The following is a 24,207-nucleotide window of genomic DNA, read 5'->3' as shown; positions in this document are numbered from 1 at the left end:
TTGGGGGCCCAAGAAGCAAGGTCAGCAGTGTTGCTGGGGTGGAGGGTGGCTAGAGAAGTGGCCTCATCGTGCTGAGAGGGTGGTTTGGGGGCTGAGCCCTGAAAGCAATAGTGCATCATTGACACAAACAGGAAAGCAGGTTTCTGGGAGACACACTCCCTTCAAGCCCAGGCATCTGAGGTGATGGGCAGATCTCAGGGCGGTGTCATTGTCAGTAGCCACTGAGAGGCTGCCTGAAGCAGTGGAGGGAGCAGCTTCTCAGGGAGAAATAAGTCCAGAGAGAAAGAGGCAGGTGAGCTGCCAGAGGGTGTGGGGTTTCCCGGGTCTTCAGGGGCTGGAAGTGCACCCAGGGGAGTGGTGGGATCATCACAGGGGCGGGATAAGCAGCAGCAGGAAGAGGCAGGGTCACCGCAGTTCTGCCCAGGAGCAGGCAGGGCAGGCCACATGCTGCAGAGGGCTGAGGTGACAGAGAACGGAGGTCAGATTTGGCAGGTAAAAATCACCGGTGACCTTGGCCCTTTTACCCCTGGGGCCAGGCTTAGTGAGGATTCCTCCCATGCCCAGGATGGTGGAAGCAACAGAGGTGTGGAGAGAGGAAGGGTGGGGTACTCACAGGACCATACTGTGACGATTCCACACTTTTTTATGCCGTTCACCCTCATTCAGTTGAAGCCTCTGCACACGGTGGCAGAATTGAATGCAGAAGGTGAACACCAGGAGCTCCATGTCGGTTTCAATCACCATGCTTGTTTCTTGGAAATGGTTCATTACTCGAGTCAGGAAATCCTTGTCCTGAATCTCATACAAAAAGCGAAACAACTGTAGGGAGCAGGGCTGTAGGGAGAAATACCCTTGCCAGGCCTGATTCAGGATCCGTTTTAGGAGTGTCTGCCTCCTCACCCGAGACAGCGTGCAGTTGAAGATGCTCTCCATCATTCTCACCCCCTGCTCACCCAAAAGGCCCAATAAAAAATGCATAGTTGGTGCCCAGAAGACATCATGCCCGCAACATTTTATTAGCTGCTCTCTCATATCTATGATGCATGTAGGATTATCACTTTCCTTCTTACTACACTCCAGCACACAGGACATCGCAGCAAAGAACCGATGGAAACAGAGATGAATGAAGCTGTAGCTCCGAGGGGTGGGATGCTGTCGGAGAACACCCATCTGCAACAGAGTGGAGACTACAGTGCCTTTCATACCATGCTTCTTGAGGTCTCCCTCACTGAACAGGTTCTTTTCTTCTTGGTTGCCCTCAGCAGCCAGAGAGCACAAGCCCCTCACCTTGGTCCCCAGGGGCTGAGCAGGCAGGGCCTGGGAAAGGTACTGCAGACAGAGGGCCGTGGTGGTCTGAGGCATCAGGGAGAGCTCTCGCCCCTGCTCCATTTGCTGCCTCAGGCACGTGCAGACCAGCCAGGATACCCAGGGCACCAGACACATGGCCCAGAGAGCGCAGTTTGACTCAGCCAAGCTCAGGGCTCTACGTGTTTGGTCTTCATCTGTGAAATATTTGCGGAAATATTCCTTCCTTCCTGACTCAGAGAACCCCAGCACCTCCACCCATTGTGGGTGCTCCAAAAAAGGGATGAATTTCTCTAGAGCTCTGGTTCTAGCTGGGATCAGCAAGGATGCCTCTGGAAGTATGGTTTTACTCAGCAACCCGCTCAGTAGTGAGCACAGTGGTTGCTTCTGGCTCTGCTGCAGGTAGAGGTCATGCTTTTGCCTCAGTAAGTCCCATTGTGGCTCATCCAAACCTTCAAGGATGAAGAGCAGCTTCTCTGGTTGAGACAGGATCTGGCCAATGGCAGCCTCAGGGGCAGCCCCGACTTCTGTGATGATCTCAGTGAGACTCATAGTCTTTGCTGGGCTCAGTTGTCTGCAGTTGAAGTAGAAGACATGCTGGAAGTGGTCCCTGTACAGCTGGCCTTCCTCCCAGGCCCTCCTCACCTGCCTGGCCAGTGTAGACTTCCCGACTCCAGCATCCCCGTGCAGTATGACCGTGTGAGGCCCTGGGCCAAATAAGTCTCTGATATCAATAAGAATTCCTTGTTCCTGTAGCACCCCAAGGTGCCAGTTTTCCCTGACTGGGGGCTTGTGGCCTCTGGGATAAGATCTGCGTATAAGTACAAGCTGTTTGACTTCATGGTACAAATCCTCATTTTCCCATGACTGTGTGGTACAGGTCCTTGTCCTTTGTTTCCAGAGAGTTTCTATTATTCCTAAGTAAGGATGGAAAGCTGCAACATAAAAGCATAGATTTGTTTATATATTCACATATTCATTCCTTCAACAGTTTTGTCACCCACTCCAAGTCCAGGCTGCCAACTCTGGTAGGTTCTTTTCAGAACAGTAGAAAGAACGTGGGCTTTGGGGAGGAGATCCCAGCTCATCTTGACCAATTCATACTCCCTGAGTGACTTCAAGTATTAATCAAGGGCCCACTCTGTGCCAGCCAATGTTTAGGACTGTGAATAAAGAGTGAACAAAAGAGACACAGCTCCCTGTTCTCATAAGCCCATGTGTTGAGCCCTTGGCCTCACTGAGCCTCAGTAGACTGGGGGTTGTGATATCTCCTGCAGGAGGTTGTGGGGTGTGAAGGAGATGCCTGATGGTGTAGCAGGTGATACTGACAGTACCTCCTTAGTACATGTCATGGAAGCGTAGGCAACATGTCCTGCTGCAAGGCCCTATGTGTCTACTGAGGGTTCCCTCAGCCCTCGGTGAAGCAGCCAGAAATGCTGGGGAGTTAATGTTCCAGTAGGAGCCCTTGACTAATGACTGTGGCAGACCCTTGGCCCCAGGACGATGGCTCTGAGGTATGTTCTCACTGTTCCCTAGATATGCAACAGCGAACCTCAGATGTCACAGCGGAACCTGCTCCATATGCAGGTCACGTGGGCTTTCCTCCTTCCCTGTCCCACTTCTCTCTCCTACTGGCACCTCCGTGGATCCCATCCCCCGTCACAACCTGTGCTCAAACCCTGTGTCACAGTCAGTGTCTGGGGGACCCACCTGAGACAGACAGGGACATGCTTTGTGAACTGTGAGGATCTCAGCACATGTCAGGGGCTGTCCCCAGTGAGGGACGTCAGGCTCACAGCTCAGATTCCACATAGAGTAATTGTTACTGTCCCTTCCCTTTCTTATGCATCAAGATGATGCCTAAGACTTCTTTGGGATTCTAAAGCCCAGATTATCTGGGGGAACCTGCTAGACCACGAGGGCTTGAGATGATCTGTTCTGCCTTTGTGGGTATACTGAGGGGAATCTGAGGGGGATGTGGGGGTGCGGGGTCAAATTTTCTCAGCGTTGTTGAGACTAGAGTGTCATGTCTCTGAGATCATGATCTGTGGATCCATTGCTATGTCTCTTCTACGAACATCTCTGCTGTGATATCCTCTAAGAGCTCCAGAATGTCCACCTGGGGTGATGGCATGGGGACCCATCAGGGGCCCTGTGTGTGCCTGAGGGAACAGAGAAGTTTACTTTATCTTTTTACAGTGTTCTCCTAAACACCCTCTTTTCATGGCTCTGTTCACATGACACTTACCTAAATACCCTGGATTTACCTGTATTTAAAAAGCCTTCCCTGTACTCACAATTCCTCTGATAATTTCACTTTAATATGCTTTGGGAGTCGATCTAGAAAACCCAAGAAAGTCCAGCTTGCCACCAATACCTAAGAATAGTTTACATTTTAAAATGACTAAGGAAAATAAAACAAAAAACTACTTCACAGCATGTGAGAATTACATAAAATTCAAATTTTTATGTTCACACACTGTTTCTTTGTAATACAGCCATATGTGGGCCTCCTGGGTGGTGTAAGGGGTTAAGTCTAAGCACTAGGAAGCTATCCGCAGCCTCTGCAGCATGAGTTCGATCTCCAGCAGGCCAGGGAGCTACCCACATGGCGCAGCAGACCTCTCCTGTCTCGCTCACTGCTCCCCTCAGCAGTTTATTTCGGTCAATCTGCCTGTTCTGTTCCCCATGTGCCTCTGGTGAATCCTCTTACCCCCCCAAACCTCTGGCCTGTACCCCAATTCTTGTATGCATAAATAAATAAACTAAATCTTAAAAAAATACAGCTATACCTGTTTGTCTATGAATTGTCTATAGCTGACCTCAGGCTATGATGGAGAGTATTTGCAACAGAGATTGTATGGCCCATAAAGGTGAAATATTTGTTCTCTGGAGACACCTAGAAAAAATGAAGGGCAGAGGCTACTGGCATAAGCCATACAACTAGTGCCATCACAGTCCCCTGTGCCTGGCACTGTGGAAAAAACCAGTAGTCTTTGACACTGAGCCCCATCATAACCCCTAGAACAGCTGTGAACTCCCCACACCTATGACAGAAGACGACCCCACGGTGTTCATTGGTGTGGGCTTCAGTGGTCTGTGCTGTATTGGACATCAGCAGTTTTTGCTCTGAGGCAGCCTGCAGCAATCACCACTATGGACTCCCTCAGGAGGGAGATGCTGGTACACACCTCCCAGAAGGAGTTCCCTTTGTACTACCCTGGGATCAGGGCTGACAGCCTTCCCCCAAGTCTGTCACAGCTTGGATCCCAGAACTGTGGCTGTTCCATGTGTGCCTATGCTTTAGACCCCACTTTGGTGTTCACTTGTGTGCACTCGTGCATCAGATTCCAGTAACATCACTACTATGAGGATATCTGTGGGCTGGCCCTAGTGCTGAGAGATACATCTTTGACCATGATAGCCCTTGTTGAATAAAAGGAATTTAGGAGTTCCCCAGCAGCCCTGGCCACTGAGATCCCCTGCGATCTTTGCTGACACTGACCTCAGCTGATGTGTAAGTTAAGGCTGAAGTCAGTCTCTTTCAGGAATGTCAAGACACACTGAAATCTTTCTTAGAATCAGAACTGACCCCACACCTGAATCCCACCCTTGTATCCATCCACAGGTGAATGTTTTTCCCCATCAAACTCAATCTATAAAATCTGGAAGAGGTTAGTGCTCTATTAAGCATACATTTATCAACAAAATTCTAGAGGAGACATGAAAAAAAAAATCAAGGAAATATGACACCATGAAAGGAACACAATTTTCCAGTGACTGACTATAAAGATATAGAGATCAATGAATTGTTACCCAAAAAAAGAATTCAAGGGGTCTCCCTGGTGGCACAAAGGGTTAAGTCTCAGCACTAGGCAGCTATCAGCAGCCACTGCAGTAGAAGTTTGATGCCCGGCCAGGGAGCTAATCCAGATGGCAGAGCAGCCCTCTCCTGCCTGGCCTGCTGCTCCCCTCAGCAGTGCATTTCAGTCAATCCACCTGTTCTGCTCCCCATTCTGTCTCTGGTGAATCTTCTCACCCCCCCCACCTCTGGCCTGCACCCCAGCTCTTGTATGTATAAATAAATGAATCTTAAAAAAAAGAATTCAGAATACTTGTTTAAAGGAAACTCAGCAAGGGAGAACTCAAAATGAAATCAGAAAAGCAAAACAAGTATTTCAACACAGAGATAAAAATCATAATTCAAATTCTGGCTCTGAAGAATATAATAAAGTGAAAAATTCAAAAGAGAGTATCAATGGTAGATTTAATCATTGTAGAGTAAGGAAAAATGTCATGCTTTTCTGCCCCCCCCCCCCCGCCCCCGCCATCAGGATAGATGATGGATCCTTGCGGTCCTGAATGCATGCCTGATGGCGGCACCTGGAGTAGGGTGTGGGCATAGGTAGATGGGATTCACCTGGGCTGAGACTGGGCTTTTAAGGGCAGCATCACGGGGACACCAGTAGAAGCCGAAAGAGAAGCCGAGAAAGAAGTAGCAGAAGCCGAGAGAGAAACAGAGAACGCTGGAGAGCTCAGAAAGAGTATAGACTTGCTGAGGGCTAGGAGGCCTGCCAGCCTCCCGGCCCCCCAGTGCCCCTGCCTGCCGTGTACCTGGTAATCCCAATAAAGACCTGCAAAAACCACTGAGGACTCTGATTCCTCCTTCACCTGGTCTGCTGGATCATAGAAAACCTGCACCCTGTCCATTCCAGCCCCTACAATCACACAAAAAATAACATTTAACTATAATATGTTTTATATAAGCCTCATTGTCATCACAAAGTAAAAACCCTAGTAGATATGATGGAGGACAAGACCAGAAAGACTGGAAAGGAGGTGCCCCAAGGCCGGAACCTGACTCACACAAGGAGGTGGGGGCAGAGGGAAATAACATGACCATTAACCCAGCTGTAGAGGTCGAGACCCTGAGGCTCCAGTGCCTTATGACAAGGCATAAGACCCAAGCATGATCGGACAGCTACAGGGGTGGAGCACAGACCATAACTAGCCATAACTACTACTGCTGCGTAGCACACCACAGGAACTTTCTGCTCCAGCGAGTAGCAGAATCCAAGCAGCAGACTTAGCAACTTCCTGCTTCATTATGTTTGTGGAGGTCCCAATATGGGGGACCAATGGCCATGGGAAACTCACAAATTAGACCCTCAAGAAACTTACACATCCGCCTCAACCCAACATTATGGGGAAGAAGGAGTCTGGCACCAAAAAACTTCAATAATTGGAAAGTTCCGTTTAAGCAGATGGGGCCCTAAATTTAATATCTCAGTTTGATGTAGTGACAGGTCTCTCTTCTTGCCCTAGCAGATAAGCATCCCTAACAAGTTTGTTTGTTTTAAAAATCTGTCTTCTTGCATTCTAAGGAAAAGGAAGTTAAATAGCAGGTGTTAACAAATCAAGCTGGCCACCTGACATCCCCATATGCCTGCATCAAAAGGACATGTCAGGGCCTCCCCGGTGGCAGTGGTTGAGCGCTGGGTTGCAAAGCTGCCTGCGGCCTCTGCGGCACCGGTTCGATCCCCGGCTGCTCCCCGGCCACCGCAGGAGGGTCCCACATGGCGCGCAGACCTCTCCTGCCGCCCGCTGCTCCCCTCAGCAGTGTACTTCGGTCCTTCTGCCTGCTCTGCTCCCCGCTCTGGCTCTGGTGAATTCTCTCATCCTCCCGCGCTTCTGACTGTACCCAGTGTATGTATAAACAAACAAACGAATAAATAAAAATACATGTTTCTTAAAAAAAAAAAAGGACATGTCAAACCCTTCCTACCTCTCCTTTGTAGACCATCTCCCCCCACCCTTTTTTTTTTTTACTCTTTTGTATAAATACCCCTGCACTCTCTCAAAGAGCAGGATGGTGAACTCTCAGACACGAGTCTGCTGCCCTCCTCAGTTTTTGGACAAATTATACTACTTTCCTTCTTCTCAAACTCTTGATACAGTTACAAATGGCCAGCCTCTTAGATAGGCATTCACAAATTTGTCCTTCCCCTATTTCCTGACAGGTTTGTCTTTGATGGGCATTAACAAGATTAACAGTTTGTCTTTCCCCCATTGTTGCAATTTCCCCTTTGTTGATAGATTGATCTTTATGGCCCAGTCTACCAGATGATTGCTTATCAATAGCAGTGAGGAGGACAGTCAACCAGGACATCCAGAGAATTGAAGCAAAGAAGAGCAGGTGGCTCCAGTAGCCACCAAAAAGGTGAACTTTTTGTCTGCCACTTACAGGGTCACCCGAGGTTTTTCCATAGAGTTAGGAGAGCCTGTCTCAAATCTGGGCCTCTTTAGAAAACGTCTTCTCCTGTATCAAGTTCCTCATAGTCAGAGGCAGCTGATGGTCTGCTTGTCCTCCCATCTGGCCCATGGGTTGGGCTGGCTGCTCCCATTCTGGGAAAGTAGGACAGTCCCTCTTTCAGAGGGATGGCACAGAGGGCATGGTCCTGGAGGCACTTTTTCAGACATTTCCAACTGAGGTGGCTTTCTTCTCTCCTCCTTTTGTTGTACCTGACCTGTCTCCTCCTTGTTATTGTAGACCTTGAAGGTCATGTCCAAAGTGTAAGAAAGGAGCAGGTAATTACATGTCCCTGCTTCTAAGAACAGGGTTTCAAGAGAAGACATCCCCACGGAGGGTCAGTATTAGGAAATGCCCCTGAGAGAACATTAGATTTAAGAAAGCGTGTATTTTGTAACATTCCCACCTGTCCCCACATACACTGAAAGGTCTGTCTATTTTTCCATGATGGTGCTTCCCATAGAGTTTGGGACATACCCAAACTGGCCCCATTGTCATGATGATGGGGGAAATGATAGAAAACCTAAAGGAGGTATCAAAACACTAGAACCTAATTCACACAAGGAGGTGGGGGTAGAAGGGCATAGTCTAAGCCATTGACCCAGTTATAGAAACCAAGACCCTTAGACATCAAGGCCCAGATCAGGCAGCGCAACACCCAGACACTATCAGATGCTGTAGGGAGTGTCAGGGCCACAGACCTGAAGGTGAAGATATGGAGACTGAGGAGCAAACTATCCACCCACAAAGAGGATTCCTCCCTACAAAAAGAAGATGATAAAATCTAATGCTGCCCACAACAGGGCAGCGGTCTTTCTGCCCACCTGTGCCTATGCAGCTGCTCCTTTTCACCAACTCTCTCCTCTGCAGGGCAGCAGCTTCCTGCCTGCCCGTGACCTGTACCTTCTGGGACTTCTCTTCACTGACCTCCCTCAGTGGCGGCCGCTCTCCTCAAGGCCGCCCACCTGCAACCACGCAGGCCTCTCTCAGCAAACCCGTGCTTTTCGCGGCAGCTCTTCCTGCCCACTGGTGTCTATGCAAGGGTCTTTTACTGTCCTCTCCTTTTTCTAATAAACCTGCTCTTTAAATATAACTAGCGTCTCTGTCTCGTGGAGAAACTCGCCTGGGAAACTTGCCGCCTGTCGCTGAAATGGGAGCTCTGCTGAGACCTTTCCCAGAGTGAACCCAAGGACCCCACACTCCTAACTCCAAAAAAACGACAACAATAACACTATGACTTTAAATGCGTGCATGCTGAGTCCTTGTTTACTAAAAACCTTTAGAGAGCTGTAAGGGCAGGATCTCTATGATCCGAGCAGACGGAGTAAAGGAGGAGAGTCCTAGAGAGTCCTGGAGCCCTCAGTGGCTTTGCAGGCTTTTACTGGGATTTACCAGGTACACAGCAGGCAGGGAGGTAGGCGTGCCGGGGGGCCGGGAGGCTGGCAGGCCTCTCAGCCCCAGCAAGTCTTCCCTCTTTCTGGGCTCTCTGGTGTTCTCTGGTTCTCTCTGCTTCTCTGCTCTCATGATTCTACTTCTCTGCTCTTCTTGTGGTTCTCCTGGCATCCCCGTGAGGCTGCCCTTATAAGCCCAGTCTCTCAGCCCAGGTGTACCCACTTACGCACGCCCACACCCTACTCCAGGTGGCCGCCATCAGGCATGCATTCAGGACAGCAGGGATCCATCATCAATCCTAGTGGTTGGAGGGCAGAAAAGCCTGATACTTTTTACCTTACCCTACAATAGCCATCTCAAAATTTGGGTTTTTCATATTAGAATTTACACAGGTGCCATTTACAATTAATTTCTTTATGGTTCACTAGTAAATTCAAAGTAATTTTTACAGTTTTTATCTGAAATAGAGTGTAGAGAGGAATCAATATGGTGGCAAAGAAACACAGCGAGTAAGTTCTCCTATAAAAACAATTAACAGGGAGGAAAAGCAGCAGGTCCCTCAGACAACCCGGACATGGAAGATAAATGGGCGATGCTGGCAAACTGCCCTTAGAGGAAAGTTGCAACACAAGAGGACTAGAGGAAAACATCAGAACTCTGCTACCCTTCCCCACCTACGAAGCTGGCACACTTCCACCAACAGAAAGGAGAAAAGAAAAAAAACAACAGAAAAACAAGAACAAACTAGAGATCAAGTGGGACAGGGAGTGGAAAGGAACTACTGCAGGCAGCACACCCGGGAACTGTGGAGAACCGTGCAGAGGTGAGTGAATGGCTCCAGGCACCATTAGAGGAAGATAAGGACTCCAGGGAGAGACCTGCAAATAGCCCAAGGCCTGCCGGTAAGCTTGTGCGGAAAGGCGTGCATGCACTCGAAAAGCAAACGTGGATCCCAGATCACTGCTTCCCAGGTCCTCGTGCAGCGACCTAGGATTGAGGGGAGATGCGCGGGATCTGGCACTGAGGTGAATGACCCTCACTGAGTAATCAAAAACCAGGCACCCAGGTAGGGGAGCAAGGTACAAAAGGCACCATTTCTGTGGACACTGAACTGGGTTCCTGCTTGCATCCCAGATCTGAGGGCTTTGGAAATGAGAACCAGGGCATGAAACTTGGGGTGTGGGGTCCCCATGATCACAGGGCACAGGGCATACCCAGCACCCACGCCTTTGAGTCGCTCCACGCCACCCCATTCTGTTTCCCGGAGACCCACGGGGGAGGGAGGGTGGAGAGGCAAAAGTTGGGGTGTGGGAGGAAGCAGTTCTGGAAGGATACTAGGAAGATCTCTGGCGCCACCTCGTGGTCAGAACAAAATCACCAACTTCCTGAGAGTTGAAAGCCAGGGATCCCAAAACCGCCCTCAGGCTCTGAGAGGGGGTGGGCCACTCAAAAATAGGGGAGAAGGGAAACAAGGTGTGGAGCAAGACCCCATTCTGGAACTGAGAGCCGTGCATGGGATCCAGGGCATGGGACGCGCAAAGGGTGACAGCCAGCATTTTGGATCTGAGCCCTGGGATTGAGAACTAGAGTGCAGAATTCAGGGCATGGGATCCGCACTGCTGTGGGCACAGCACTGCGTGAACATGGGGCAGACACAGCACCCAGCATGAGCAATAGCCCCTGTGTTGAGGTGCTCCCCTCCCCTCCCCTCCCCTCCGTTTCTCAGAGAACCACAGGGGAAAAGCACAGGTCAGCAAGTGCAGGTCTCTAGCACCACCTAGTGATCAGAGCAAAATCACCAACTAACTGATTCCCCGCTGGAACTGAGTCAATGCGGAGGGAGGGAACTGTAAGGGACAGTGCCCAGCAACACAGCCACAGTATCAACACCCTGGTGGAGTTCTGGCCTACCAGTGCTGGTCTCTGTATGATAAACAGTTTCTGACACCCCTGAAGGAGCACTCCAAAGAGATGCCCGCCAACACCAGTGGCACAATGTCCCAACAGCCAGAAGGAAAAATTTAAATAACTGAGCCAGGCTGCAGGTGAGGAAGACGGGGAAATAGAATTTTCTACCCATGGAACTGACTAGAACAGTATCTCAAGATGGACAAAAGGAGAGTCAAGTTCTCTCACAGCTGGCAGGCAGTAGAGACATACCAGTAATCTCAGCACTGGAGCAGAGGTCCAGGCAGCTGCTTGCTGAGACCAGAGGCACCTCCCCTCCCCTGCCAGCCAGTGGCAGTGGGTCCCTCACTTTAGTCCTCAGCACTCCTTCTTTTTTCTTGGTCACGGCAAAAAAGTTTTAGCTGAAAAAGTTTGTTACAGCTGAGGATGCCATGTACAGGCCAGATTGGGCCAGGCATTTCTGAGGTCTTGGGCTTCCCTGTGACTCTCAAAGTGTTTCCTGCTTCACTTGTTAATATTTTAGATCACCCTATGTTGGCCCAGTGGACTGCTTTGTCGAGTTCAAGGGATCCATCTTCTTTTTCTGTCCCACTTGGGAGGTGACTGTACCACAAACAGTTGAAACTTTGGAGTGGGGCCTTTCCCTGCTTGATGCAAACTCTTGATAAGGGCGTACAGCCTTTGCTGGTACCCAAAGAGGTCCTGTTGGAGACAAAACAGATGCATATCCTGCCCCCTATGTTAAAAGTTCTAGAGGTCCCAGCCAAGTTGGTCCTTGCAATGGGTGGAGATACAAGACCAAGGGCTTAGGGCTTGGTTCTGCAGGCAAAAAATGTTGTTCTACTCCTGTGAGCTCAATAGAATTACAGTTCAGGGCCTCCCCTGCCGGTTCGATCCCTGGCCTCCAGCGAGGGTCCTACATGGCATGCAGACCTCTCCTGCCGTTCCCACTGCTCCCACTGCCCCTCAGCAGTGTATTTCATCGTTCTACCTGTTCTGTTCCCCGCTCTGGCTCTGCTGAATTCTCTCACCCTCCGCGCTTTTGACTGTGCCCAGTGCTTGTACAAATAAATAAACAAATCTTTAAAAAAAAAAAAGAATTACAGTTCAAAAAATTTAAGGTAGATAATGCTTTGTATATTTGTTCCTGAAGGGGCAATGAATCTCCATATTCCCCCTCTTTTGTTTAGGAAGTTGAGCCCTAAGTTTCATTGGCCCTTCTGACTGGTAGAGTTTTAAGGGATTCCTGTGACATGCTTAATGTTCAATGAGGAGAAAAGGCAGTCAGAACCTTAGAAGTGCAAGCAGGCCCATTATCAGTTTTTACTTCAGAAGGGCGACCCACAGAGGCGATGGAGGAGAGAAGATATTTTTTGACATGTTTGACAGTTTCTCCTGCTTGAGCAGAGGCATGAATGAAGCTGGAAAAAGAGTCAATAGTGACATGAACATACTGAAGATGGCCAAAGGGGAACTCCCTTTGGGGTTAGTCTCAGTGCTATCAACCTATGGGCAGCCACTGCCACATGAGTTTGATCCCCAATCATGGAGCTAACCCACGTGGCCCAGCAGACCTCTCCTGTCTCACCCAATGCTCCCCTCAAGAGTATAATTCAGTAGACCCATCTTTTCTGCTCCACTCTGTCTCCAGTGAATTCTCTCACCCCATCCCCCCACACCTCTGGCCTACACCCCAGTTCTTGTATGCATAAATAAAATAAATCTTAAAAAAAAAGATGGCCAAAGGGCTCATAGGGAGGAACATCCACCTGCCAAATTTCATTGCTTTTAAGTCATCTAGGGTTAACCCCCCAGAGGGCACATTTTTTAATCATCATTGACAATCTGGGCAGACCTTAATAATTTCTTACACCTGTCTGTAAGAAATGTCAAAGGTCTTTGCAAGACTCTGGCAACCTTGATGAAAAAAACAGTGAAAAGAAGTGGCCCCTTCAATGGGGTTAGCAAACACAACCAGTTTATCAGCCTGATCACTGCTTTCAGCCAATGGCCCTGGTAGTCCCAAATGAGATCTAATGTGAGTAACAAAGAAGGGATGTGATCTGGTCTCAACTACTTTTTGTAAGTATTGGAACATTTGAAAAAGAATAAAATCAGAACAGTTATGAGCAGTTTCTCATGAGCAGTTTCAATGACTTGCAAGCTACCAATAGCATAAGCAGAGACAGCTACAATATTTAAAGGTTGATTAGAAAAATGTTGGAGAGCAGCAATAGCTGCTGCTAATTCTGCTCATTGGGTAGAGCTATGTTGAGCTGTGATAAAATATTTCCACTGTTGTTGAGCCTTGTTGAACAGGTAAATATGCCTTTACCTGTTTTTCTGGACCCATCCAGGAATATAGTAACTGCACCTGGACTGGATGTGGCAGAAAATGTGGTAGCAAGAGAAACATAATCATTGAAATTCTTGGAGGATTTTATTATGAGGCAAAGAAAACTTTAATTGTGTAATATAGTTGGCCATAGCAATTTGGAAGAGTTCAGATTTTTAGAGGGAAGCCTGAAAATCTGACTTAGTGAGGCCAGGATTAATAATATCAGGATTGTGTCCAGTAAGCATTTGACATCTGAGCCGTCCCTGTTCTAGAGGACTGGTATGGAGTGCTAATTCAATGCATAATTTTTTTTGTGGGGTAATGGGCTTGAAATATTCATTCAATCACTCCAGTGGAAGGATGGAGCTGACATATCAGTCCACCATTGGACCGGGTGTTGAGGGGTGTTGAGAATGATGAGGTGGACTGGTTTGTCGAGGTCAACCACTGGCCAGTTTGTTGAAGTTCAGTTGGCCATAGATGAAAGAATTCGTGGAGAGGGGACAATGGGGTTTCCTTTGAGCATCTCGAACAAGCGTTTTAACTGCCACCCCTCAGGGAAGCATTTGCCATCATCAAGGTTCATAATCAAAGGAATGAAATAGGGGCCTGAGGTAGTTTGGGTGGATCCAGGGAGGGGTAGGAGAAAAGAGAGGGGTGGTTGAGGCAGTTGTTGAAACAGAAAATTTTTATGAGAAAGTGGAGGGGTGGGTTTCTTTGGTAATGTCCTCAAAGAGAGGGGAGCTTTTACATTCCTGAGTTGGCTTGACTGCTAAGCAGCACAGATTCCAGGTGATGAGATGAGCGGACTTTACCAGCCCTGCTTCTTGCCGTAAGCATTGTCCTACCTTTTCCCAATCATTTAAATCCAAGGTTCCTCCCTAGGATACCAGCGGCATCTCTTTCTAATGATCATCAAGAGATTGTCCAATTCCGCCTTGGTACCTTGTAGCCTGCCATTTTTAAAAGATCCTGCTGCTGGCTTTCTGTGTTGCTTTCCCCCACTGTTAGTGTCTCCCCCATTTTGCAAGAAGTTAAACTTGTCTCCAAGAGAAAGAAATAAGAGAAAGAGCCAGGAGGAGCCACTTAGATATCTGACAGGAGAGGCTGGAATGGGTTTTTTGTGTTGGATCTTTGTATGGTTCTTAGAGAAAAGAGCTTTTCCACCCCGGGCCAGCACTTTCAGACGTATGGCATGCAATTAAATCCTCCTGCCAAGAACAAGAGAAAACAGCCTGAATTGTTAGGAGATCAATCCTGTATGGAAAAACCCCCGGATGGGGTTCTAGATGGTACATGTGCCTATTTACTTCGGAGACTGAAGTTGCTCATTCGATGATGGGACTTTGTCTTCCGACTAGCAGATGGGTTAATCCCTAATCTGTTCTGGTTACCAGTGTGTCCTGTCACAGGAGCCTTGTGGCGTCCACCCTTATGGTGTTTCCTGGCCGACCTGTGCCCTTTTTGTGTGGTCTTTTTTTTTTTTTTTTTAAAGAGGCATGTTTTATTTATTTGTTTGTTTGTTTTGTTTATACAAGCACTGGGTACAGTCAGGAGTGCGGGAGGGTGAGAGAATTCACCAGAGCCAGAGCGGGGAGCAGAGCAGGCAGAAGGACCGAAGTACACTGCTGAGGGGAGCAGCGGGCGGCACGAGAGGTCTGTGCGCCATGTGGGACCCTCCTCCAGTGGCCGGGGAGCAGCCTGGGATTGAACCGGCGCCGCAGAGGCCACGGGCAGCTTCGCAACCCAGCGCTCAACCGCTGCACCACCAGGGAGGCCCTTGTGTGGTCTTTTAATTGGCTCCGAAATAAAGGAAACGTTTAGCAAAAGAAACATTTGCCGTGTGAGCCTTTTTGGCCTACTTACAATGTTTGGCCTTTACAACCTACTTCTTTTAAAGAAAAAAGAGGCCAGGAAAGAGTAAGAGACAGGAAAAAAAAAAAGAAACCTCTAGGTGAAAAAGCCTAACTCAACCTCCTGCCGATGTTCGGGGCTCAATCTACCAGCATCTGCTATTTTTTGACCTACAGTGAAGCTGGGCTCCTTTACCCTTCTCTTGGGCTCCTCCTTCCCTGGGGCTTTAGAAGCTGGTCCCCTGCACCTTCCAAGCTGGTCAAGGCTGGGTCACTATTCCTCACCTCACGGGGCAGAGTGGGGAGTGGTGTGGGATGAGGCAGATGACTCAGAGTCATGTGGAGCAATGAGAAGCCTCAAGGGGCTACACGGGGATGTAAGTGCAGCCCCCATCCAGAGGCAGGCTCGTATTTACTAACATCAAGTACAAAGGCAGGGCAAGTGCGTAGGGAGTGTGCATGCTGGGGGAACAGAGTTACCGGGGATGTAAACTGGGGTGCAGTGACCAGGGGCTGTTGCCTGAGGGGCTCCAGTGTTTCTGCTGATCAAAGAATATTATCCTATTCTAATATCTACCTGCTGTTGTCAGCAGATACTTGTTTCCCAGTGTGTCCCTATTACCGGGAATTTTGTCCTTAGTGAGTGGCCCCCTGCATGACCCTACACCAAGCTGACAAGCTGAAACTCTGGGCACCAAGACAATATCCCTGAGAATAAGGAGGGGTGGGGATCTCGCAAAGCAGCAGCAGGTGCGGGAGACATCCCTGCCCAGGAATGTGGTTCTGGTTCCATGGCTCTGTCTCCCAGGGCTTGTGTCTCCAATAAAGCAGAGATGCCCTGGAAGCCTTTGCAGACCCCTTCCCCCAACCTCTCCTGGCACTCACGGGAAAAGCACACCCAGACAGACACTGCTGGACAAACGTCCTGATCTGGGATCCAGGAAATGCACACCCTGTCCTGGGTTTGTCTCTGCCTCCCTGTGTGTCCTGACACCCCTCTGAGCCTCAGGTCTCCCTGTGGCATGAGGAACATCCGCCCCCCGGGGGCTGCTGGAGCAACAGCAGCACAGCAGCAGCAACAGCAGCATCTAGGCTCCTGTGTACCGAGCATCTGCTGGGTGTGAGATCTGTGCTGAGTGTTTACCATGGGGTCTCTTCACCCTTACACAGTCCACAGTGCAGGCTCCTGCTCTCCCATGTCACAGATGGGGACCCTGAGGCGGAGCAGGGAAGGGGGAGAGCCAGGAGGCCAGGCCATTGTCTCCCTGGGAGCTGACAGGACACCTACCCACTCCCTCCCAGGGCCCCTCTGAATGTCAGCCTCCTCCTCTCTGGGCTCTGAGCACCCCTCCCGGGCAGGTGAGGGCACAGGGGGTGCTGGGAATGCACTTGGCAAGTGAAGGGTCCTGTAAGAGCTGCCTCCTCTGGTCCAGGATCCCCCCTTGGATAGAGGGGACCCCACTCACTGACTAGAAGGTCTAGGAGGGTTCAGGGGTGGGGCAGAGGTGGTGGGGGGAGAGAAGAGTGAGAGCAGACAGAAGGCACTTTGTCTACTCACTTAATGTAGAAATTTTAACTTCTAGGTCATCAATCCATTTTTTAAAATCCACGGCATATAAGTGGCCCAATTCAGAGCTGATCGCTTCCACAACACGCAGCAGGAACGCGGACTTTTTGAGTTTCTCACCTGTTTGGGTTAAGTGTGATGAGGGCTGTCAGTGATCTTCAAGGTCCGCAATTGCTTCACCTGGACCCAGAGAGTTCAGTGGGAGGGGAAGGGGGTGGTGGTGTTAGGGGGAAAAGGATGTCCTAAAGCTAATTCCATACAGGCTTTGCGGACTCCACCCCCACCCCAGGCCAAAGCCAAAGACACTGGAAACTCCAAATCCCATCACCACCAAAGGGAAGGTGGCTGGGACCTGAGGGTGGGGTTAAGCAGCTAAGTTGGTATAAAGGCAGACACGTGGGCTTTGGAGGGGTCCCCATTTTGGCTCTCCATCAGTTAGCAGCATCCGGCCAGCTCTGAGAGTGACTTTGGGTTTCCAGGTCAGCGGATCGGGTAGGACGCATTAAAGACTTTATTTCCCTATTTTCTCCCTGAGTTGTACATTTTCCTTATTTCCTTTTCCCTTGTAAATAAACCTTTTATTAACCTTTTGTGTGTGCCTGTAGTGAAATATTAATAAGTCCTTTTTTTAAGCGCGCGGGTGAGGACCCACAGCCAGGCAACCCGTTCAATATCAGGGCTGCCCTATAACAGCTGGCGCCCAACGTGGTTTCCAAACTTCACCCATGGTTGACCAGCCCAAAGTAATTTTTCTTACGTTGGTCACCATAAAGCACACTAGGTTTGCAGGCCTCACAGTAAAAATCTTTGTTTCACGTCTTAAAAAGTCTGTTTTTTTTTTTCTCCCCACTCATCCAGCTCTTGTGGGTGTGGTTTTTACCCAAACGTGGCCTCAACCATAAACTTCAGCGGTTTTATCCCTAACTTAAGTTCTTTCAGTTTTTTTCCGGCCTTAAATTTCAGTAGCCTTTTTCTGTTAAATATTACCACCAGTTTAATAAGTGTAAATAATTAAATTAAACCTAGTGTATGACACATAATTTTACTTTTGTATACATATGTGGGTGTTTTCCAAACCATCCCTTTACAGTCTGTGCTTCTGGGTGTTTTTTTGGTAATGTACAGAGGTGCCATTTGCTACATTCTTGTTTCTATAAAAAATGAAGGTTCTACTTCACATACTAAAAATGTACTGCAACAAATTCAAGCTCTTAACTATAAAACATCAAAATCAGGCTTTTAATTTAACTATTAAAATATAAAAAATAAAAATCGTAACTTTTTAAGTCAGCTTATCAAAACATACAGTATCAAGTACAACAACAAAATCAAACTTTTGAGTCAGCTTTTAAAAGTATACAAGACCAAATACAGGCCGCCCTCCATAAATTAAATATGGCGGAGGTGAAGGCTACACTAATGGCACAAAAAAAAAAAAAAAACCTTCTCCTTCCTATAAGGACTACAAAAAGGCAAAGTCAAAAGAAGAGGAGGAAAATTATCATTTACTAAATACCTTAAAAACAACCGGACAAAGGCCTTCTCCATGTAAAAGGCCGCTCCCACTCAGACTCCTAAGACTTCAGGACAAAGGCCTTGGCCACATGACCAGGCCCCTCCCATGCAAAATCCTGAGGATTCACAGCCTCCATTGCCCTCTGGGGAGGAAACTGCAATAGCATCTCCTCCCCACACTAAAAGCGACACCCATTTTGGCAAAAAAAATCGCCCTAAGGCAAAACAGTTTCCTCTTCGCCAGTTGCCAATGGGTGGCTTAAATAAACAGGGGCAACCTACAGGTACTTTTGGTCGCACTGTCCTCTTAACACTGGAAACCTCCTAAATTGGAGGAACTCTGTTCCCCCGATCCGGCAGGCTCCTAAAAAAATGGCAAACTTGTTTGCCTCCATTTTTGTCTCCCACCACCCTAACTAACCTTTTATTAACCTTTTGTGTATGCCTATAGTGAAATATTAATAAGTCCTTTTTTTAAGCGCACGGGTGAGGACCCACAGCCAGGCATCCTGTTCAATATCGGGGCTGCCCTATAACAGCGGGACAGGAGGATCATCAGGCAGGCAGGGAAGTGTCACCCTTGGCCCCATCCTACCACCCCAAGGCAAGACTCCACTGGGATCATTCCCCTCCTGGTAAGCACCTGCCCAGCACTCACTCATAGCCCAGCTTTTCACATGGCAGGGAACCTGCTAGTAGGTGGTGTTGGGGGAGGAAGGAGAAGGGAGTGGTAGAAAAGCCATAGTAAGGAGGAGCCCTGGGGAGTGGAGACACTGGACCAAGTCAGGAGACCTGGGGTCTGGGGCAGAGGGAGGCCTCATTCAGAATCCTTGATGGGGTGGGAGGGTGCGTGGGGAGGGGTGACACCCACTGATCTGTGTCCTCTGAGTCTTCCCTCTCCTGGACCTGGACTCTGGGGCCCCAGCCTTGGCCTGGATATTGACAGGAGGTGGGAGTTTAGGGGGTTGATCTCAGAGTATCCACCCCAGGTCTCCTCAGACCTGGCCTGGACCTGGGACACCAACAGAGAAGAATGGGCCTCAAGCAGCCATAGCAGGACATCACCCAGAGGAAAGCACACTGGGGTGTGGCCAGGTGAGTGGAGGGGTCAGGGCAGGCCTGCTAAGGGCAAAGATTCAGAGCAGGGCACCCACATCAGCCACCTCCACACACAGGCCAGGGAGTGGAATCAGGGCGCTCACCATGCTGGGCAGGGATCACACAGGTGCAAGTGCCTTCAAAGGGATGCCCTCCCTCTAACCGCATGGAGAATGTGGGCTTTCTAGGGAGGTAGGTTTGGGGCGCAATGCAGCTCTCAGAAGGAAACGACAGCAGTCCCAGGGATCATTGTTTCAGCCACTCCTGGATTTCAGGGTTTCCTGAGCCCCGTTGCAAATCCTGCCATGTATGAGGGGCACTGAGCTGTGTGTTCCAGGCCTGGTGGGCTTTGCAGGCAGCTCAGCTCTCAGGGAATCTCAACATTCCCTGGTGAAGCAGAGCTGGGGACACTGGGTGCAAGTGTGACACCTGCTGACCCTTGCCTGTTGGAGAATCTTTGCTGGAGGTGCCTGCCTTGACCTGGGCTGGAGGAAGCCAGGCCTGAGGAACTGCAGCTCAGACTCTCTTGGACATGGATTCCTTGGGTGGCTGTTTCCTTGCCCTGAGCCTCCCTTTGCTCACCTGTCAAACGGGCCACCTTAGGTAAGCCAAGAGGTAAAAATTCAGCAAAAGCTCATAGTAACCTTTAAACATTTTACATAATGATTACTTCTACTTTTAATGGACAATATGCACTGGAGGACATTCTGACAGTCAGACACCAGGAGCTGAAAGGGCTGCCCTAAAGGAGAGATGATGTCAGGAATTTGAGTCTCCATGGGGGACCCTACCTCTCCACGTATAGAGAATTTATTTATTCTGGAAGAGTGCTTGAGTTTTTATCTACTGACTCCAGCTCTCTGGGACACCAGCTGGGTGTCCTGCAACTCAGTTCAATACTGACATGAACTCCCCAGACTCAGCACAAGACCCAGGGGTTCAAGGGCTTCATCCTGTACCACAGGACCGCTCCCACTTTGGATGGCAGTTGCCAGTGAGGTGCCCTGTTCATCCACCCTGTTTGTTCGTCCTGTATTCAAATTCCAAATTCCTCACAACCCCACAAATGCTTTCAGGTATGACAGTTTCCCAGACTGACTCTCAGGACTCAGGAACAGTCTCCTTACTGGCTTAGGATACAGGTGTTTGGCTCAGGATCCGCAAAGGGATGCAGCACAGGCTGAGGGGTGGGAGGTGCAGTGGCTCCTGAGCCCTGTCCATGTGCGGTCCTTCCAGCACCTCCGTGTTTCACCAAAAAAGAGACTCCAGCCTGAAAACCCTGTCTGTATTTAGGTTACATTGCGTAGGCAGAACTGATGAAATCCTTGGCTTTAGTAATGAGGCGAATCTCAGCCCCTCTCCCTGGAAGACAAGATCAAACTGTGCACTGAGCAGCAATAGCTACAACCTTTTGTTAAATAACCTTGTGTCTATCCAATTCCCTCCGCTCTTCTTTTTCTAGCCTTCCCTGAGTGTCAAGTGAAGAAAATATGAGGACTCGATGTCCTTTCTACCAAGAAAAGCTTGTAACCCTCACCCTTCCGCCCTCCCTCCTTCCTCCCCCCCAGCCCTGTGAACTTTGAAGAGAATAAACACAACCTTGCTCTTATCTTCAGGGTCCAGCAATAGTCTAGTACAAAGTACAGTCATCTCAATATGGATTTAGCAAACAAACAAACAACAGAAAAACCACAACCCAACCCTCTTGTCTTAAGGCAGCCTGCAGGCCTAGTCCTCCCCAGGGACACAATCTGCTATATCATTGACAATAGGACACACCCTCTCACTGAGGAGTCTCCTTTGGCTTTTGGCTGCATTGGACTCTCATTTTTAATGTTTAGTGATGTTAGTCCTGATTGAATTTGAATGTTAACCTCACTTCCTTATTTGTATACCCAGTTCTTCCAGAAGAAGAGTGCTTTCTGCCTTACATGTGGAAAGGACCCATCCTCAAACTCTTAGCCCCTCTCCCTGGAAGCCAAGCTATGTCTCTCTCGTCACCAGGCTTGCCAGTAGTTTCTTGGGCCCAGCCCAGTCACCTATTAGCTTCAAAGCACCCCCTAATTGTAACAGGGTGGTCCCCAGGAAAGGGGGAGTTTCCCTTCCCCACCCAAGGGAGGGTGGAGCTGAGCAGGGAGAGGAGAAGCTGCAGAAGAGACTGAGGAAGGAAGCAGGATGGAGCCAGGAGACCTGGAGGAGGCGCATGCAGCCTAGAGATGCTTGAAGAAACTGCACTTGTCTTTTGGTCGTGGACTGGGTGACACAGATGTGGGTGAGACCCATGGGGAGGTGACAATGGCAGCTTTTATCCTGATGTTGATTTTGCTCTTTTCCTTCTGGGCTTGTCTGTTTGTTTCTGACCCTTTTCTGTGAATCCCAACTGGAAGGTGCTTTAGACTGTGGCAGGCTTTGGGGCCTTGCTCTGGGCCATTCCCATATGGATGGACTTTTACCCACGAGGGGACGGGGAACTTTGGGTGCTTCATTTAGAAACTAGACTCTTTGCCTTTCCTGTATGTTTACTACTTGTATTAAAATTCCTTCCCATTAAAGTCTCATATGTTTTGTGTTGATGCGGCGGAGGGCAGAACCCATTTAGAATAGGCAGGTTTGCGGGGTTTGGGCTGCCCCTCTCCTGTCCCATAACATAAGCATGCCCGTGTTTCCCGGGATTTAGTGGCTGATGACGCAAATCCAGTGTTTTGTGTATCACATCATCAGGGGGCTCCTGGGATTTTGGGTCAACAAAATGAGAAGGCCACCCATGGAGTGGGCACAGATATTTTCAAATTAGATACAAGATTAGGAGTTCATGTCCAAAATGTATATAAAATATAACTCAATAATCCAATTAAAAATCAGTAACAGACTTGAATATACATTTTTGAAAAGCAGATATGCAAATGACCAATTTCATGAATGTGCTCAGTGTCTCTTATCAGATAAATGCAAATCAAAAGGCAAAATGGGAGACTCTGTCACTCTCATTGGCAAGGTTATGGACAAAAGTCAAGAGGTAAGCCATGGCGAGCTTCGGGGAGGTGGGAAAGGGGTGAGGATCTCCCCAAGCAGCAGTTGGTGCAGGTTACGTGCCTGCCCAGGAACGTGGTTCTAGGTTCCATGGCTCTGTCTCCCTGTGCTTGTGTCTCCAAGAGAGCGAATTAGAGAGCACGGGAATTAGTCCTGAGCTAATTGCATACAGGCTTTGTGGACTCCACCCCCACTCCAGACAAATCCCATCACCCCCACAGGGAGGGCTGCTGGGACCTGAGGGTGGAGTCAAGCTGCCAGGGTTGGTACAAAAGCAGACAGGTGGGCCTTGGGTGACTGTCTTGGCTTCAAGGCTCTTGGCCAGCTCTCAGCGTGCCCTTGGGATTCCAGGACAGCAGAAGGGTAGGACACATTCATGAGGTTTTTTTGCCTCTTTTTTTCCCCTGAGTGACTCATGTCTTCATTTTCCCTTTCTTTTGTAACTAAACCTTTTATTAACCTTTTCTGTGTGCCTGCAGTGTAAGTCCCCTTTTAAGCGCATGGGTGAGGACCCACAGTCAGGCAACCCGTTTAATATTGGGGTTGCCCTGTAACACCCCAAAGCCATTGCAGGCCCCTACCCAACCTTACCTGGCTCTCACGGGGAAAAGCACACCCAGACAGACACTGCTGGACAAACGTCCTGATCTGGGACCCAGGAAATGCACATCCAGTCCTGGGTCTGTCTCCACCTCACGTGTGAGTCCTGACACATCTCTGAACCTCAGGTCACCCTGTGGCGTGAAGAGCCTCCTCCCGCTCCCCACACCCCGGGGGTTGCTGGAGCAACAGCAGCAGCAGAAGCAGCAGCAGCAGCATCTGGCTCCTGTCCTGAGCACCTGCTGGATGTTAGATCTGTGCTGAGTGTTTACCGTGCGTCTCTTCACCCCCACACAGTCCACAGCGCAAGCTCCTGCTCTCCCATGTCACAGATGGGGACCCCGAGACGAGACAGAGCGGAAGGGGGAGAGCCAGGAGGCCATCCCATTGTCTCCCTGGGAGCTGACAGGACACCTAGCCCCTCCCTCCCAGGGCCCCTCTGAATGTCAGCCTCTTCCTCTCTGGGCTCCAAGCACCCCGCCCGGGCAGGTGAGGGCACAGGGGGTGCTGGGAATGCACTTGGCAATTGAAGGGTCTTGTAAGAGCTGCCTCCTCTGGTCCAGGATCCCCCCTTGGATACAATTAGTCCCAGTCACTGACTAGAAGAAGGTCAAGGAGGGTTCAGGGGTGGGGCAGAGGTGGTGGGGGGAGAGAAGAGTGAGAGCAGGCTGAGGGCACTTTGTCTACTCACTAAATATAGAAATTTTAACTTCTAGGTCATCCACATCACGTAAGTGTTCCAATTCAGAGCTGATCGCTTCCATATCAGGCAGCAGGAACGCGGACTTTTTGAGTATCTCACCTGTTTGGGTTAATGTGAAGAGGGCTGTTAGTGGTCTTCAAGGTCCCCAATTGCTTCACCTGGACCCAGAGAGTTCAGTGGGAGGGGAAGGGGGTGGTGGGACAGGAGGAACATCAGGCAGGCAGGGAAGTGTCACCCTTGGCCCCATCCCACCACCCCAAGGCAAGACTCCATTGGGACCATTCCCCTCCTGGTAAGCTACTGCCCAGCACTCACTCATAGCCCAGCATTTCACATGCCAGGGAACATGCTAGTAGGTGGTGTTGGGGGAGGAAGGAGAAGGGAGTGCTAGAAAAGCCATAGTAAGGAGGAGCCCTGGGGAGTGGAGACACTGGACCAAGTCAGGAGACCTGGGGTCTGGGGCAGAGGGAGGCCTCATTCAGAATCCTTGATGGGGTGGGAGGGTGAGTGGAGAGGGGTGACACCCACTGATCTGTGTCCTCTGAGTCTTCCCTCTCCTGGACCTGGAATCTGGGGCCCCGCCTTGGC

At 49.5% G+C, this 24,207-nt stretch overlaps 1 protein-coding gene across 1 annotated transcript in view; it reads right to left on the bottom strand.

Annotated features, from left to right (window-relative positions):
• The window catches only part of LOC311173804 (NACHT, LRR and PYD domains-containing protein 1-like), a gene marked incomplete at both ends in the record, with an annotated part of 199,360 nt that overhangs the window by 25,026 nt on the left and 150,127 nt on the right, over nucleotides 1–24,207 (bottom strand). The window contains one exon of the mRNA XM_084237900.1: nucleotides 614–2,055. Within this exon, the coding sequence (XP_084094026.1) occupies nucleotides 614–2,055 (1,442 nt within the window). The remainder of the gene's footprint in view (nucleotides 1–613; nucleotides 2,056–24,207) is intronic.

Source organism: Talpa europaea (genome assembly GCF_964194135.1).
Source record: "Talpa europaea genome assembly, chromosome: 7".
NCBI classification, from domain to species: Eukaryota; Metazoa; Chordata; class Mammalia; order Eulipotyphla; family Talpidae; genus Talpa; species Talpa europaea.
This window is presented reverse-complemented; position numbering and strand designations above follow the sequence as displayed.